This window comes from Alosa alosa, chromosome 21 (genome assembly GCF_017589495.1).
Source record: "Alosa alosa isolate M-15738 ecotype Scorff River chromosome 21, AALO_Geno_1.1, whole genome shotgun sequence".
Taxonomy (NCBI): Eukaryota; Metazoa; Chordata; class Actinopteri; order Clupeiformes; family Clupeidae; genus Alosa; species Alosa alosa.
In genome coordinates this window covers 30,038,366-30,057,201 of record NC_063209.1, presented here as the reverse complement: position 1 = coordinate 30,057,201, position 18,836 = coordinate 30,038,366, and the positions used below count along the sequence as shown (strand labels likewise).

The 18,836-nt window shown below is 44.6% G+C and overlaps 1 protein-coding gene across 1 annotated transcript; it reads left to right on the top strand.

The window, feature by feature from the left end:
- Positions 1-9,893: 9,893 nt before the first annotated feature.
- Positions 9,894-13,102, top strand: adma (adrenomedullin a). The gene is made up of 4 exons (XM_048231755.1): positions 9,894-10,092; positions 11,234-11,336; positions 11,749-11,877; positions 12,354-13,102. Exons 2-4 carry the CDS (start codon positions 11,245-11,247, stop codon positions 12,667-12,669), a joined length of 537 nt encoding a protein of 178 aa, XP_048087712.1. The 5' UTR covers positions 9,894-10,092; positions 11,234-11,244; the 3' UTR covers positions 12,670-13,102.
- Positions 13,103-18,836: the final 5,734 nt, after the last annotated feature.

Sequence of the window (18,836 nt, the reverse complement as noted above, 5' to 3'; positions counted from 1 at the left end):
CCTAGGCAGCTAATTATTAAAACTGCTTCGTAATAGCTGGGCAATTGTTCATGAATGTCAAATCAACTGTGTGCTACAGATTAATTACTAGGCATAAATTGAATTGAAAAGCCATTGCATTTCAGATAATTTTATTTCAAACACTTTGGGACTTATGGGGAGACAGGCTATTATGTTGATACTACTAATTTGTTGCCGATACCTACACACAGACAATAATTTGGAGTGAACTCTTTTAATATATAATAGCGTAGGCTATAGATAGTTTGAATATATGCAAAGTTGTTTTTGAGTTTGCTACTTCTACTATATATCGACATATATAGATCTTTTCGTCAATCTACTGTTTTGGTCTCTTTTCACCACCTCATGCACGAGCAGAGATGAAGCTGGACTAAACCTGGCTTGAATAAAGCGAGGCCAAGATGCCTTCTTGGAGCCAGTTGTATTATGGACATTAATGGTTAATGGGCGACTTTAGCCCCAAGTGAAAGTCTACGCTAGTTCAAGCCAGGCTATTTCTGTTAAGCGCCGCCTTCATTAGCGAGGTTGATGGAATACCCCCCTGGTGTTATGGTGCTCCTATAGTTATGGTGTTGCTGGTGTTATGGTGCTCCTGGTGTTCCTGATGTTATGGTGTTTCTGGTGTTGCTGGTGTTATGGTGCTCCTGGTGTTATGGTGCTCCTGGTGTTATGGTGTTGCTGGTGTTATGATGTTCCTGGTGTTATGGTGTTCCTGGTGTTTCTGGTGTTATGGTGTTGCTGGTGTTATGGTGCTCCTGGTGTTATGGTGCTCCTGGTGTTATGGTGCTCCTGGTGTTATGGTGTTGCTGGTGTTATGAATTGTTGTAGATTGTTGCCGAATTGTTATGAATTGCTCCTGAATTGAACCCTTTTACTTTCCTGTTTGACTGGGCATGTGTAGAAGAGGGCGAGGAACATGCTGGTCCTGATCATTTGGAATTCCCAAACAAAATGGATACCCAGTACACCAGATCTGCAGATGGACAACACAAGCGTCGACACAAGTCCTTAGTGTCAGCATCTACGAGAGCCCCTCATCACGGGACCATCTCATATGGTCATCATGATCATGCATGTGGACATACAGGTCCACCCCAACCCCGGAGAAACCAGCATTCTTTCTTTCACAATTACACGCACACACACACACATTATTTTATTTTCTTGGGGGAGGTGGGTGTTGATTATTATGTGTGTGTGTGTATGAATATTTGTGTGTTTATCTGTAGATATTTTTACATTTCTAGCAACTGTGCGTCAGCAACCCCCTACCCCAGAACATTCTACTGCATCAACACAGATAAGGAGTGTATGTGTGTGTGTGTGTGTGAGTGTGTGTGTGAGTGTGAATGTGCGTGTGTGAGTGTGAACGTGTGTGTGTGTGTGTGTGTGTGTGTGTATGTGAGTGTGAACGTGTGTGTGTGTGCGGAACTCTAGGGGGTATGGGGAGCATGGATCCCTTATCTAAGTCTACATGCCTGGAGTGACTCACACACACAGCGCAACAAAAGAAATAACACAATATGGACATGCCTGCTACTCTAGTGAATACCTTGGACTCGATTTTAATATTATTCTTATTACTCATGTCTATTACTATTTTATTTATTTATTGCATTATTAACTTCTGTTTTTAATATTTTATCGGTTTTATTTACTGCATTATTAACTTGTTTTTAACATTTTATCAGTTTTATTTACTTTAGTTCTACTTTACACAGTCACTGATCTAGCCAGGCGCACATTTCACTACTGGTCATCAACTGTTACTGTGCTGGTGACCAATAGTCATCTACTGTTAGAACTATAATAATAATAATAATAATAATAATAATAATAATAAAGCTTTATTTGTATGTACCTTTTACAGAATGCAGCTCAAAGTGCTTTACATTTTGGAAGCATGTAACACAGTAATAGATCCAGTCAGTCATTATCCAATCCTTTTCTTTTTGTGTTTATGTTATACTCCTTGGCATATCAAAATATAGAAAATGGCCGTCATAAGACTGGCGGCCTTAACCCTCTTACCCCACCATGCGCCATATGGCAACTGTGTAGGGAAAAACTCCCATATTCCAGGAAGAAACCTTGAGCAGAACCTGACTTAATAGGGGAGCCCATCTGGCTACAGCTGGCTAAGCCCTCCAATAGTAGCAGATGTAGAATATCTGAAAATGTAGTCTACAGGATAAGATGGAGTTAACTAAAGCTTTCCTGTACGGTATGTTTTCAGATCTTTTTAAAATATTTACTGAACTCATATAACCTTGATGTACAGAGGCAGGGTGTTCCATAGTTTAGAGGCATAATGGATAAGCATGGCTTTACCACTTTGTTTGTAGGTACTTTGAGTCTGATTAAAAAGATTAGGAATTAGGATGATCCTAAGTTTCCTTTGTAGTTTGATAAGATATTAAAAGCTCAGAATATATGAAGGTGCTATGCCATTCAGAGCTTTGTAAGTAATTAACATAACCTTAAAATCAATTCTATAGGAAATAGGAGCCAGTGCAGTTCCAGCCAACACAGAGTGATGTGTTCTCTCTTCTTAGTCTTAGTTAAAGTCTAGCCCATGAGAGTTCTGTATGAGTGCCAATTTCTTTAGATGTTTTTGGGAGAGACCAGTGAAAAGTGCATTGCAGTAGTCTAACCTGCTAGTGACCAAAGTGAATTGGTTGCACCAAATCTTGTTGAGTTAAAAGGGCACTTTGGCAATGTTTCTCCAAGTGAAATAGGCTGTCTGAGTAACTTTACTGATATGGGGCTTAAAACTTAACTCTGTATCTAAGATGACAACAGGCTTGTTAATACTTCTTTGGTTTGACCTGGTGTGCCAAGCTCCCCAGATTACCAAGAATAATATCTCGCTTTATTTTGGTCCAACCAGAAGCACCTCTGTTTTGTCATCATTTGCTTCAAAGTTTTTGCTCATCCACTGATTAATGGAGGTTAGGCATGCAGTGAGGAGCAAAGGCCATCTGGGTTAGTTGGCTCCACAGAAAGATACAATTGGGTATCATCTGGCGAGCTGTGGAAGTTTACATTATGCTGACTTATACACGTTTCCCAATGGAAGCATATATAGAGAAAATAGCAGGGGACCAAGGCAGCTCCCCTGGGCCACACCTCAAAAAGTCATGTTTTTCAGATACATGATCTCCTAGACTGATATAAAAAAATCTCTGCCAGTAATGTAGGTTTGAAAACCAGTTTAGAGCATTATCAGAGACCCACCCACTTTCAAAAGTGAATTAGGATGCTATGATCAATGGTGTCAAAATGCAAGACTTAAATCCAGAAGAATAAGGATTGAGACTTTGTTTGAGTCGTTAGCTAGTCTGAGATCATTGACTATCTTTACTAGAGCCGTTTCTGTGCTGTGATTTGATCTAAAAACCTGATTGAATTTTTTTCAAGGATACTGTTTTCGTTGAGGAAGGTATTTAACTGATTGCAAACAACTTTTTCAAGTACTTTGCTCAAAAATCCATAGATTTGATATAGGCCTGTAGTTGCTCAAATTGGTATGGTCAAGTTTGACTTTTTTAAGTAAAGGTTTCACAACAGCGGTTTAAAAAGCAGTTGGAAATATACCTGTTTCTAATGAGGCATTTTATTACCTTGAGAAAAAGGAGCTAAGCCATCATATACTTTTTTGAGGAATGTAGTAGGATTGATTCTAAAACACATGTTGAGGAGCCAGAACTGTGATGGTGACCAAGAAATCTCTGAATTGCTGAATAAATGTAACCAGGTGGACGATAACAAAACAAAACTTCAATGCTGTGCCTGTGTACATTCTCTCAGACAACAGAACACATCGCCTCCCCACTGACTGGTCTAGTTTGGAAAATCCAGACCCTGAGAATCTAGAAAGATTTCAAGGGTCTGGCAAAGAACAATGTAATGGCCCAACTTTCAGGCAACAAGCATGCATTTAAAAATGTCACTGCACGCGAATTGGTTAACACTAGACCATGTTTACTCTGAATGAATTCGACTTCAACGCTAATCGATAACACTTCGCCCAATGTGTACTGTCCTCAAGCAGCTGTCTTCATCGGATTTAACTGGTTCCCCAGAGTTGGGAGTAAAAGTAGAACATCATTGCTCTTTGCCAGAGTGTCTCGTAGAAACAATTCCATTGTGCTCCTTGCGGAGAACTCTGGATTTCGAGATAGATAGATAGATACTTTATTGATCCCCAAGGGGAAATTCCAGGGTACGGCTGGTCAACATCCGTGGCATAGGCTGAAGGCACGCTGGTCAACATAATGGCATAGGCTACAGGGTGCGGCTGGTCAACATCCATTGGCATTATTGTACAGAAAATGGCTGGTCAACATCGTGGCATAGGCTACAGGGTACGGCTGGTCAACATCCGTGGGCATAGGCTACAGGGTACGGCTGGTCAACATCTGTGGCATAGGCTACAGGGTACGGCTGGTCAACATCGTGGCATAGGCTACAGGACGATGCAGAATCAGCTGAGTAACGGTTCTGTGTGGAAATGTGTTTAAGTTAGCTTACATGCTACACGTGCACAGCAACTGATGGCCCTCATTTCCCAGATGATCTCTATTGAGGTGTGTGTGTACAGTGTGTGTGTGTGTGTGCGCAAATGACGTCCCTCATTTACAAGACAACATGATTCCTATCGGTTTTGTTGAAGGGGCGGGTTTTTTCATTGAAGGGGCGGGGTTTCGTTGAAGGGGGCGGGTTTTTGAAATGTAATGAAATTTGTTGAGTTCACAGTTTGATTGAGAAAGACACACACTGCTAACCTGGAGTAACTTTTTGATGATGATGAAAGTGAGTTAACAGATCACTTGATAAATGAAAGTGCGGTTTTGTTATTGAAAGGGTGAAAGGGCTCTCTCTCTCTGTCACCCAGGACTTGCCATTAATAGTGGACTCATTCTCAGTGAAATGCACATCTCTCTCTAGTGTGTCAGTAAAAATGTTTTATTGATTATGCAAGTGTGTCAGTAAAAGTGTTTTATTGTCAGTAAAAGTGTTTTATTGATTATGCAAGTGTCACACAGAAATGATTAGATAATAATTAGATTTGACAGACATAGGGATAGAGTAGAGATGGAGAGAGAGAGATAGAGAGAGAGAGGGAGAGATAGAGATGGAGAGAGAGCAGGGATGAAGAGAGAGAGATGGAGAGAGAGAGACGGAAAGAGAGAGAGCAGGGATGGAGAGAGCAGGAATGGAGAGATGGCCTAAGGACTGAATGAGAGAGAGAGGGATGGAGAGAGAGAGAATGGTGAAAAGAGAATGGGGAACTCATTAAAGAGATCCCTTACAACACACACACACACACACAGCTCATTCAGGAGTCCTGCAGCTGGGAAGGCTGACGGCCAACACCAGCTGCAGCTACACACACACACACACACGGTATGTGATATATGCAGTGTGTCTATTTGTGATGAAGTAGTATAATGGAGGTGTGTGTGTGTGTGATGTCAGTTGTGACTTTGACCACTTTGATACACATTAAAGTACTGGGATGCTATCCTGGTTTCCATGGCAAACTTACCCAAACAGATCCAACTTACATAAACACACAGGGAACCAGACCAACACACACACACACACACACACAGGAAGCCAACAGATGACCTGAGAGTGTTTGGATTTTATTCTTGGAATGGTGGACATCCATAATCACTATGAAAACAGGAATCTATATTTTATAGGTCAGATTTGATGATGGTGACATTGGCGAAAAGGCTCTCGCTCTCTCTCTCTCTCTCTCTGTCTCTCTCTCTCTCTGAAGGTAGACCGTCACTACTGACCTATGACTGACTGAAAATACACACACACACAGACACACACACACACAAGCACCTGTTACAAACCCTGTACACCCTGTTGTAAAAACACTAGTTTGCGTCAGCACTCTGTAAAGGGTGAAATAACAAGTGCAGCACATGCAAACTGCTCCCTGACATACACACGGCTAATCGACATACACACACACACAGGGCTCTGTCCAACGGAACACAAACGTAACATATGCAAACTGTTAGCCAGGGCTTCCATCGTGTGTCTCTCTCTCTCACACACACACACACCGTGTCCGTAGTGTTTCCACTCTGAAACAAAAACTGAGCTATCGGTGGGGTAGGCACAGCCATCCACAATGCTTTTCCCTTACACACACACACACACAGGCCGGCCTCTGGCATGCCGGGTCCAGTGCTCGGCTTCCTCCGCGCAAGGGACGCGGCATCCGCTTTCCACAACAAAGGAAGCCCGTAGTTGAGCTCGTGCAGCTCCGGCCTGAGCGCGCGAGGCTCTGCCCACAACTTTCCCTCTCCGCGCCCGCTTATGATCAGCTGACACTCATCACACAGTCCCGACAATCAATGTCCTCACGCGCTAACTAACGAGCCATTACATAATCAATAAAGTGTACCAACAAAAACGGCGAAATGTCAATTAAGTGCCACGGCCAGTAGAGCAGAACATTCCACTCTATCCGCTGCAAATTGTACGTTTTTGTAACGTTAGCGGGCGCGGGCGCTTTTGGGAATGACACTTACTTAAAGCTTGCGAGCAGGCTGCGTTTAGTCACGACCGAAAAATGCGCACAGATTGAAAAAGTTGATCCGCAGCCAGAACGACTCCACTTATCCGAGTTTGGGGAAATGCCAAGACCGATGATGATCTCGCGCAAACAACGTTTTTGTAAGAGCTGGGGGGATAGGCACATCCCAGCAGCTCTTTAGCCAGCTAGCATTCTCACACCTACGGGAGGCGTCACATTCCACTCGCACTCTTACCGTGGCTAACACACACACACACACACACACACACACAGACACGCAGAAAGGGAGATCTGGACGCGCTTTCGGCGCTTGGAGCCGCGTCTCTAGCTGCGGTGGACAGCGAGAGCTCTTGTGATCGATGTTTTCTCAAATCAAAACAATGAAACGCAAACAGTGTCTCTGGGGCCAATCTCAGCTCGCGCTTCTGGCTAATACCCCAACATCTGACGGCCAGTGTCAACCAAAAGCATTCGAGGAGCGAGTATCGCGTTAACTTACCGGACTTCTCTTGGTCGTATCCTACGACAATAAAATAGTCAGCCAGCCGAGCCATTATTGCTTCTTTTTGGACATCTATCGACGCGAATCAGCATTTTTCCCACTGCCAGAGCACAGCCATGTTTGACACGGGAAAGGCTAGTGCGCCTGCGTGCATCTGGCTCTCACCGCTGCAGGGCGTGGGTCGCTGCTCTCTACACAGAGCCGCGCGGAACGCAAACGGGAAGCCAAACCGGACAGCCCGCGAGCTCCCGGCTCCGGGGAGGATGCAGCGCGCGCCAGTTTCAGGAATTTTGGTTAAACGGGGATTTTATCATAAAAGTGGCCTCAAAACCGGTTTTGCAGCCAATCGTTTCAGCACAGCCGCTCTCTAGTCCAGACATTAGGCTAGTTTGATAGCAACTCCACAGAAGAGGAGAACTTAGAACACACAGCTGTCATGCGTGGGTTTGTGCATTTGTGTGTTCATGTGGGGTTGTGAATGTGTGTGTGTGTGTGTGTGTGTGTGTGTGTGTGTGTGAGGCCATTCCAGTGGAGTAGTTTCCCTTCCCCACCCTGCCCTACTTCCTGCTTTGGGCTCCGTAGTGGACACAGGTCTGACATCATCATCTCCGCTTGCCCTCCGCACGTCGTCTTGGGGACTTCTGCTCACCTGTGCAGTGCCCATCTGACATTCCATCCAGGTGACTGACGGGATGTGTGTGTGTGATGATTAATCTCTGAGCAGTTTCACAGTTGCACAATCCGGACGGCATGGCTCTGCTTTAGAGAACGTGCTGTAAAACAAACACACACATTGTAAAACAAATACTCTCATAAGAAGGTATATGCAGATACCGTACGAGACGCACAAACACACAGCCCCCACCTAGCTAATGTACCCCCCACACACACATACACACACACACATACATAGCCCCCACCTAGCTAATGCACCCCCACACACACACACAGCCCCCACCTAGCTAATGCACCCCCCCCACACACACACACACATAGCCCCCACCTAGCTAATGCACCCCCCCCCCACACACACACACACATAGCCCCACCTAGCTAATGCATCCACACAGACACAACCTACTGCACTACACAGGGTACAGTTAAACTGGCACAGAGACACACACACACACACATAAGTTCTCTCAGCAGCCAAACATGCTTACCACATACCAGTACCATCCCAGTCAGGTGTTTCCATGGTTACATGATGATGGGCTGGCGGGTGAGGTCTGGAACAAACAGCTGGAATCTCAGTGGCATCCAAAAACACCTACACACCCCTGGGCATACTCATCCACATCTGTCTGCTGACCCCTCGCACGTACACACACACACACTCACACACAAACACATACACACACTCGCACGCACACACTCTCACACGCACACACTCACATGCATACACCCACACTCGCACGCACTCACACACATTCACACGCAGACACACAGGCTCACACACACATACACTCACACACACACATACACTCACACACGCTCACACACAAACATACACACACACAAACACAAACATACACACACACACTCACACACAGACCGCTCACTCACACACACACACAGACACCTCACTCACACAATTCCTGGACACGCACTCTCTGGGGGCAGTTATCAACATCTGCATGATGACCCCACACACACACGTGTGTGAGAGGCAGTGTGTGAAAGAGTGTGTGTGAGAGAGTGTTAAGGGAGAAGGCCACTGGCCACAGTGTGTGTGTGTATGGTGTATGTATGTTTGGATATGGTGTGTGTTTGTGAATATATATGTGTGTGTGTGTGTGTTTGTGAATGTGTGTGTGTGTGAATGTGTTAATGTGAGTCTGTTGGTGGGCGCATGCATGTGTCTTAATATAAGGGGTGTTTGCAATTAGTGCATGTGTGTATTTGTGTCCATTTGTGTGTGTGTGTGTGTGTGTGTATGCATGTGTCTGTGGTGTGAGTCTATGGTGTGGTCTGTGACAATGTGTATGTGTGTGTGTGTGTGTGAGAGAGAGAGAGAGAGAGAGGAACAGTGATTATCTGTGTGTGTGTGTGTGTGAGAGAGAGAGGGAGATAGAGAGTGGAGCAGTGGTTATCTGTGTGTGTGTGTGTGTGTGTGAGAGAGAGAGGGAGATAGAGAGTGGAGCAGTGGTTATCTGTGGGTGTGTGTGTGTGTGTGTGTGTGAGAGAGAGAGGGAGATAGAGAGTGGAGCAGTGGTTATCTGTGTGTAAATGCTTCAGCATGTTCACAGGAAACTTCCTGGAATTTGTCTCTCTCCATTCTTCTCTCGTTTCTCTTCCCTCGTTCCTCATTCCTCTGCCATGGCGCTCTTTTCCACTTCCTCCTGATCCCGGACACGTCCCGTGTGTGTGTGAGTGAGTGTGTGAGTGTGTGTGTGTGTGTGTGTGTGAAGTGTGTGTGAGTGTGTGTGTGTGTGTGTGTGTGTGTGTGTGTAGAGAGGCTGCCGTGAGTATAACAGTAGCCCAGCGTTTCATCTCTGTGTACGGATGTGCATGTGGGTGAACTTTCACATTTGAATTTGTGTGCATGTGTGTGTGTGTGTGTGTGTGTGTGTGAGAGAGAGAGATAGAGAGAGAGGATTTGTGTATGTATTAATGTGTGTATATGTGTGTGTGTGTGTGTGTGTGTGTGTGAGAGAGAGAGAAAAGAGAAAGATGTTTTTGTGTGTGTGTGTGTGTATAAGAGAGCGAGATGTTTTTGTGTGTGTGTTTATGAGAGAGCGAGATGTGTGTGTGTGTGTGTGTGTGTGTGTGAGTCCCGCCCCTCTGTAGCGCAGTATAAAGGCGGTGTCGGGTGGCGGGACCATCACACAGTTGGAGTCACTGCTGTGGATTAACACTCAACTCTCCACACACACTCAACTCTCCACACACACAACTCTCCACACACACGCAAATAGAGACACACACACACACACACTGGACAGAGAGACGGACAGACTGAATCGCCTTCCCTTCTCTACCCCTCTTCTGCAGAACACAGGTGAGTTCACTCTCTCTTTCCCTCTCACCCTCTCTCTCCCTCCGTCTCCCTCTCACCCTCTCTCTCCCTCCGTCTCTCTCCCTCTCTCTCTTTCTTCACCTCCTCCGGTTCCTTTTTCAGGTCAGTCAGACTGAAACAGACTGGGCAGCTTAGCGGCTTATATAAGACGTCTGCCTCCCCACACACACACACACACACCGGCACAGCAGCTTTCCATATGGCTTTTGATGGACTTTTCATTCAGCTGTGTGTGTGTGTGTATTTAAGTCTGATATTGATCAGTTTGTCCTGCAGTCTTTGCACCACATGTCTGTGGTAGGACTGTGGTTATTGGTTACTTTATTGCTATATGTTTATGTGTGTGTGTGTGTGTGTGTGTGCGTGTATTCATGGTTGTAGGTTTACTAAGCCATTTGACCTCAGTCGGCATGTGAAGTGTGTGAGTGTGTGTGTTGGAAAAGTTGGTTTTTGGACTCTTAGTCTGCAGATCAGGAAAATATTGCCAACACAACTGCAGAGCCCAACAGAGAGAGAGCAGTCAGAGACTTTAGGACACACGTCTGTCCTGCCCTTTAGGAGACAAGTCTGTTAGGAGACACGTCTGTCATGCCCTTTAGGAGACACGTCTGTCCTGCCCTTTAGGAGACACACGCAGCTTCTGTAGGGGACTAGAGGAGACACATGTGCCCACAGCCTCAGTATGAGATATAGGCGTGTGTCCTAGAGGATGCAGCCTCAGTAGGAGATATAGGCGTGTGTCCTAGAGGATGCAGCCTCAGTAGGAGATATAGGCGTGTGTCCTAGAGGATTGGACTGGAGAATTTGGCTATGGGGACATTGTCTGTCAAAATAAGAAAAAAAGGTGATGTAAAGATGTAAAGTTGTGTGTGTGTGTTTCTAGATCATCATCATGAGTGTCCTACTATGGTGTGTGGGTGTGTGTGTGCATGTGTGTTCAGGTGATGTAAAGTTGTGTGTGTGTGTGTGTGTTTCTAGATCATCATGAGTGTCCTACTATGGTGTGTGTGTGTGTGTGTGTTCAAATGATGTAAAGATGTAAATATCTGTGTGTGCGTGTGTGTGTGTGTGTGTTCAGGTGATGTAAAGATGTAAAGTTCTGTGTGTGTGTGTGTGTTTCTAGGTCATCCAGTCATGAGTATCCTGGTTTGGTGTGTGTTGAGCTGCTTTGGTGTGCTGACATCAGCGAGGCCCCTAATGGATACAGCCGAAACCGCATCGCACAGGTAAGGATGTGTGTGTGTGTGGTGTGTAATGTGTGTGTGTGTGGTGTGTAATGTGTGCATGTGTGGTGTGTAATGTGTGTGTGTGTGTGTGTGTGGTGTGTAATGTGTGGTGTGTAATGTGTGTGTGTGTGGTGGTGTGTAATGTGTGCGTGTGTGTGTGTGTGTGGTGTGTAATGTGTGGTGTGTAATGTGTGTGTGTGTGTGTGTGTGTGGTGTGTAATGTGTGTGGTGTGTAATGTGTGTCTGTGTGTAATGTGTGTGTGTGTAATGTGTGTGTGTGTGTAATGTGTGTGTGTGTGTGTAATGTGTGTGTGTGTGTGTAATGTGTGTGTGTGTGTGTGTGTAATGTGTGTTATTGTGTGTGTGTGTAATGTGTGTGTAATGTGTGTGTGTGCCTCCTGGTGTTCCGTAGCGTGCCTGCACTGAGTGGAAGCAGAGAGCCTGATGCAAGCGTGAGCGTGACCAATCAGAGGCCAGGAGAGATGCTGCCATTTGTCAGAGCGCAAGACATCAGAGACGCCCTCCTCCGCGCCCGCACCAGGTGAGACATACACACACACACACATTACACACCAGACACACACACACATTACACACACACACACACACACACACATTACACACCAGACAACACACACACACACCAGACACACACACACACACACACATACATTACACACCAGACAGACACACACACACACACACACACATTACATACCAGACACACACACACACACACATTACACACCACACACACACACACACATTACACACACACACACACACACAATAACACACACCACACACACACACACACACACACCAGACACACACACACATACACCACACACACACACACACACACACACACACATTACACATCAGACACACACACACCACACACACACACACACACATACACACAGACACACACACACACAAACATTACACACCAGACACAGACACACACACACATTGTCCTGTGTAAGTGCTAAGTGCTGTGCGTTGCCTCTGCAGCTCCCTGGTGGTCAGACGGTTGCGGCGCTCCAACTCCAAGCCAGCGGTGAGCCAGTCGCGGCGCGGCGGCTGTTCCCTGGGCACATGCACGGTGCACGACCTGGCGCACCGCCTCAACCAGCTCAACAACCGGCTCAAGATCACGCAGGCGCCGCTGGACAAGATCTCCCCCCAGGGCTACGGCCGTCGCCGCCGCGCCCTACACACACACACACACACACTGCAGCGCAGCACGCGGGCCCTCCCCACACACACACTCACACTGCGCAGGAGGGGTCTACAACCAGTCTGGACCAGCACGCTCACACACACCTGAACCGCACACACCCTTGAGTTACACACACACACACACACACACACACATGGCATAGGACTATAGGCTGCACCTGCCAGCCACCAGCTTCAACAGCTGCCAAGAGACGGTGAGAGAGAGAGAGAGAGAGAGAGAGATGGAGGGATGAAGAGAGAGAGAGAGACAAACAGAGATGTAAAAAAGAGACTTCGTCAGTGTGAGAGAAGAGGAGGAGGAACTCTCTCTCTCTCTGTCAAAAACAACAGCTGAACCATCTCAAAAGAGACTGGGAGAAAAAGAGAGAAGAGAGAGAGAGAGAAGAGAGAGGGGAGAACGAGCTGTAACAGTAGTGGAGCTGGAACAGTAAAGCCCTCTCTGCTGATCTCCTGCCAGGACTGACTGACCAGCAGACATCTGGTGCTCTTGCACCCCTGCACCCCTCAGCACTCCCCCCAGACCAGACCCCCCTCCCTCCACTCCCCCCAGACAGCCAGTGCTGCACAGGGACACTCTGGCACTCCCATACTCAACATGAAGAGCCCAGCACACACATACACACGTTACACACACACACACACACACACACATTACACACACACACACCCACACACACACTCACACTCACACACATACACACACACTCACACACACACACACACACACACACACACACCACACGGGCACACACACACACACACACACACACACATTACACACATCACACCACACACACACACACACACACACACACACACACCAAGAGGCATACACACATTCATACTTAACCTTTACTTGAAGTTCGAACACTACTGTGCAATAATGTAGATATGTGCCAATCTGTGCATATGTAGCATTTTCTCTATGAGTTTGTATATAAGATTTGATTAACCTCACCTGGTTGTATATATGTGATACATTGTTAGCTGCATTCTATTTATACAGAAGGATGACTTACAAAAAGTGCCTCAATAATATATTTGTATTTTTTTTAATTTTGGATCATGTATGAAAAATTTGAAAAAGTTTTAATAAAGCATTTTTATGGAAACTGCCATAATGGTAGCCATCTTTTTGTTTGTGTGTGTGTGTGTGTGTGTAAGAGAGAGACTGGTTACTGCTGGTCAGGGAAGGTTGAGATGGAGGAGCACTTCACTTCACTGCGAAAAGTATTTAAGAATTAAGAAAAACCTTTTAAGTATAGTATAAGTATAGTATATATACTCTTTTGATCCCGTGAGGGAAATTTGGTCTCTGAAACATACTCAGCACACAGTGAGGTGAAGCACACACTAATCCCGGCTGCTACAACAGCGGCACTCTGGGAGCAGTGAGGGGTAAGGTGCCTTGCTCAAGGGCACTTCAGCCGTGCCTACTGGTCAGGGTTCAAACCCTCCGGTTACAAGTCCGAAGTGCTAACCACCATATCTGGTGAGAGTCCAACTTCTGTACTTAAATTTTCAAATGAGTAAGTTTTCCATTAGTTTTGAATTGGCTGGAATAATTGGAAAGAGCATAGTATAAGCTTTATGTTGTAGTGTAACTTTGGGGAGTAAGAGTGCATGTTCTTTTACAATCAATAATCAATGTCCAATAATCCTATTCACATATGACTGAGAGGAGCACGCCTGAATACCGCAGCTAGGAATAATGGAATAGGACTCCGGTTCTATTTTGTGGGTTTTCGGAACCAGGGCCATGATTAAGAGGGACGGCCGGGGGCATTCGTATTGCGCCGCTAGAGGTGAAATTCTTGGACCGGCGCAAGACGGACGAAAGCGAAAGCATTTGTTGTTGTGTTTCTATGACTTAAAGAATGCATGTATGGTTTTATAAACTTTAATATTCCTGCAGTTATTATGAGACTGCAAGGCCTGTACACATCCTGAACAGACCAGAGCAGCGGTCAAGGAGTGCAGGAGGATACAGTAGACACACACACACGCACGCACGCACACACACACGCATGCACACACACACGCACGCACACACACACGCACACGCACGCACACACACACACACACACGCACACACACACACTAGGCCTCTCATATGATGGAGGATACAGTGGACACTAGGCCTCTCATATGATGGCCAATATCAGAGGATGATGCCAGCTGGTGAGGATAAGAGCAAGGCCAAGTCACAGGTAGACATTGTATGCTATGAAGTAAACAGTGTTTGGAATAACGCCGTTTAAAAGAATGGCGTTAGGTAACAACGTTATTTTTTCAGTAACGGGGTAATCTACTAAAAAACAAATTACTTTTCCCGTCGTTACAACGCCGTTAACGTTACTGGACGTTAAATGCAGTGCGTTACTATTGCATTGATTGAATAAACTGTGTAATCCGAACGCACCCCTGGCTCACAGCTAGTGAGGAGGTGGGTTAATAACTACGTAAGCGATTATGATTGGCTGAGGCAGAGTCATGTTTCATAGTAGCCAATCAGAGCCAGTGTTTTTACATACTTGCCAGCACACGCGCCACACACACAACAGCTAAAGTAGAGATTCGACGAAACAGCAGAGGTCTGGTAGCCTGAGGGTGCGTCTAGATTTCTGGGCTAGAGGTCTGGAGCAATCCGATGAAAAGTTGGCATTTTCAAGGTGGAGATATAAGCACTACCAGGTTAGGAATTTCACGGCGGCCACGACGGCCGTGATGCCCCTTTGAAAATCAGAGGTTTACAGGCCACGGTGGCCTTGGTGCCCCCTTCTTTCAATATTCTGCTTTGTGTCCTACTAATAGCGATTTTCATTTAGCCTATGGCCTATCAAAATAATCTTAGCATTCACAGCACAAATTAATTTAGTCTTTTACACAGTGGAGAAAGTGACAGCGCAAGAAAGAAAGTGCGTCCAAATTCACCCATTCTTCTCCGTTGAACTACTCACGAAGTAGCTTCATCACACAAACATCACAAGTATCACATGAAAGAGCTTTTTCTCAGCTTTTAATCGATGTTAGCCGCTAATTGCTGTGGTGAAAGGTTCGCGAGAAAAGTAAATAATATAACTAGACTGCATTTCCGGCGGGAACTGCAAAAGTGTGCTTGCCCTGGTCCGGTCACCAACGTGAGCAGACAGTGGCATACGCTATGCTGAACCTGGCTTGATCCAAGCATTCTAACAGTGCCTTTCAGTGTTGGAGCAGTGGCAATATCTCAAAAGCTCTAGGAGAGGGCTATTCAACTATTGGCTTGCGGGGTGAATGCGGTTCGTTGGATTTTACCTGTGGCCTGCCTTTGAATTTAGCTTCTATGACTAAGATCAAATCAATAAAATAAAACAACAGCAGTGATTGGCTGCAAAAATAAATAATAATCACTCAGCGTCTTGCACCTCTCAAGCTGGGCTATCAGGTAACCTAGAAGAATTGAAATTATGAAATATGACTAAGGAATTCAAATGCTGCTTGTTTGTCAGGATACTTTTTCACTGATTTATTTGAAAAATATGAGCTATGAGTGTGAATGATATATATTCCATCCCCTAATTTTGTTTTACTGGTTCATTTGACAAATAATCTATATGGATTTGCTCTATAAAGACCTTATGTCTGTTTAGGATTGTTTTGAGAGCCTATTGATGTATCTCAGAATAAAGTAATATCCACAACATTAGTGATGTTTTCTTGTGTGTGTGAATGTATTTTACTTAACTCATTAAATGTAGCTGAATACTCATGAACGCATGTCTCTAATAGCCACAATAGGAGTAATTTTAGCAACACTGTATTTTGTGTGGCCCATAACGACCCAGTGGATCATGAAAATGTGCCAAAATTCACATTCCTTGCTTGTTGTTGGTACATTAATCCCATTCAGATTGCCACTTATCTGTGATGTAAGAGTTCAGAATAGGTTTAAGGTCTGGGGCACGGATTTGACATTCTGTGACTTCTTCATTGAGGACTTGCTTAGCAGCACTGTCCGCTTTCTCATTTCCCCTCAGACCAACATGGCCTGGGACCCAGCAAAAAACTACACTCAAGTTCTGGTTCTTTAGACGTTCAAGTTGATCAAGCTCAGCTTTGGTTGTACTTTTTGCGTGACATTAAAGCCTACTGGAAAGATCTTTAATTGCAATTTAATTGAATGCAATTTACTTTTACGATTTAATAAAATTAATTTATCCCTCTCACCCATAGTTTTCTATTTATTTACAAAATTGACATAGGCCTACTGTAATTACATTTATACATAGTTATTCTACTGATCTTTATACTATTCATCCTGCACATAGACTTATTCTTACTACTCTTATAATGTTGTTTCTGCACTGCAATGACACTGTTTCCACACTGCACATAGCTGTATGTTATGTACATATCTGTTATATATTTGTCATATTGAATATCCATATTTATTCTGTTTTATTATATTCTGTTAATACACTGCATATATCTATATTATTATTTCTACTATTATAATGTTACTACTACATCTACATACATTATTATAGTGGATGGAATCCACTATCTTGAAATCTCCTGGCTTCTTCTTCTTCTTCTTCTACTTCTTCTTATAACCTTTTCTTTTTACCTTTTCAAGAATTAATGCGACTCTAACCGCTTAACGTACAGACATGTTGAAATAACCGTTCTGAAGGTCTGGAGTTGGGCAAGAGAGTTATTTTTTCAGATTTTTAAAAAAGTTTATACTTTTTGAGAAATAAGGGATTAAAAATGGTAAAAAGCTCATTTTTCCCCCATAGACTTCAAAGGCTGTGATGTCATAATGGCCAAAAGGCAGCTGCGCTTGTTAAAGGTGCGATTTGTAGGATTGTTACCGAACATTCTGTTGGCCAAAATCAAAACACTGGTGAACGTTCTCAAGACTACCAGACGCGAGCCTCTTCTGGGTTGCCAGATGTAATGAAGACTTAGCTAACGTTAGTTGACCTGCAGCTGCTTTAACGTTTCTCCAACCATGACCCAGCTACACATTACGGAAACAGTGAAAACAAAAAATACCTCTCTAACCAACGTAACATATGTAGCTGAAGTTAGCGATGCAGATGAAGTTTAGCATAGGCTACCTGTTGTGGAGAAATATGGCCAGCTCTGCGTCAGACTTGATATTCTTCGTTTGATCTAAGACGCCACCATCTCAGGAAGCTCCTCTGATGTCCACTTAATTTGTTTCTTGTTTTAATTTTGGAAATTTGCCTGCCTCTTGTAGGCGTTCATGACTACAACTGACAGCTGTTGACAGTTGGCCTTTGCTAATTTGGCAACCCAAATAGGAGGACGCGCTAGCCCATTATTAATACGCTATTCTAGAATTAATCGTTCAAAACATAAACAAAAATTCCAAGAGATTCCACCCCGTAACTGATTTTTTTTCATGGGTTTTTCGGGGTTTCACGGGTTAGAGTAATGTTGTCAAATAAGCCATTATTTCAATTCATCGTGTTTCCTTACTCTCTGACAACATATGGTGATCATTTTATTTTCCATTATTTCCTACACACTGGACCTTTAAGCTCCCAGAGAAGTTCCCGGGCTAATTAGAACACTGGCACAGGTGTCACCTGTGAATTCAACGGTCTCAGCTTCTAATGCATACAATCTGGTGCTCCCTAAAACTACACATCCCGTAATTAACTTGTGCGCATGCGCAGTAGCGTTCTCATTGCTCATTTATTCCTACCGATTCTACAGGCACTGCTGCTGTCAAGCATCCTCTTGAAGAAAGTTTACGTTCTTGGTGTCTGCTTCGTCCAACAAACGACGACGAAACGGACGTTTTCCTACCACACCCAATGTAAGTTACAATTATGTGTTTTGAATTTGAATGGAGTTTGTGAAGTCTGTTTAAAACGACTTGGCTAATCAAGTAAGCAAGCAAGCTGGCGTTAGCTTTAAACTTGTAGCTTAGCAACATAGTAAGTTCATGTTTCTAGGTTCGCGGTTGTGTGCAATGGAGGCGGAAGCAGCTAGCTAAGCACTCAAATTGCCAGCCAGCCGCCTTTCGTAGCGATAGCTGGCCTGACGAGGGAAATGGCAAACAATCACTGGCTAAAACTTAGCCTTCGTTTTGAACTACGTTTGTATGAGTGGCTCAATGAGTTAAATCTCCAGTTACAAGGCTAAGATAAGCACCTACCTCACCTAGCAGATCTAAGATTACTGCATTCACCAAAAAACTTGAGGTATGGGACAGGCGCCTCGATCACGACAGTATTA

Coding starts and splice junctions, on each gene's coding strand:
- adma (XM_048231755.1), top strand. CDS start 11,245: ATGAGTATCCTGGTTTGGTGTGTGTTGAGCTGCTTTGGTGTGCTGACA. Junction 11,337..11,748: donor GCCGAAACCGCATCGCACAG/GTAAGGATGTGT, acceptor GGTGTTCCGTAG/CGTGCCTGCACTGAGTGGAA. Junction 11,878..12,353: donor CTCCTCCGCGCCCGCACCAG/GTGAGACATACA, acceptor TTGCCTCTGCAG/CTCCCTGGTGGTCAGACGGT.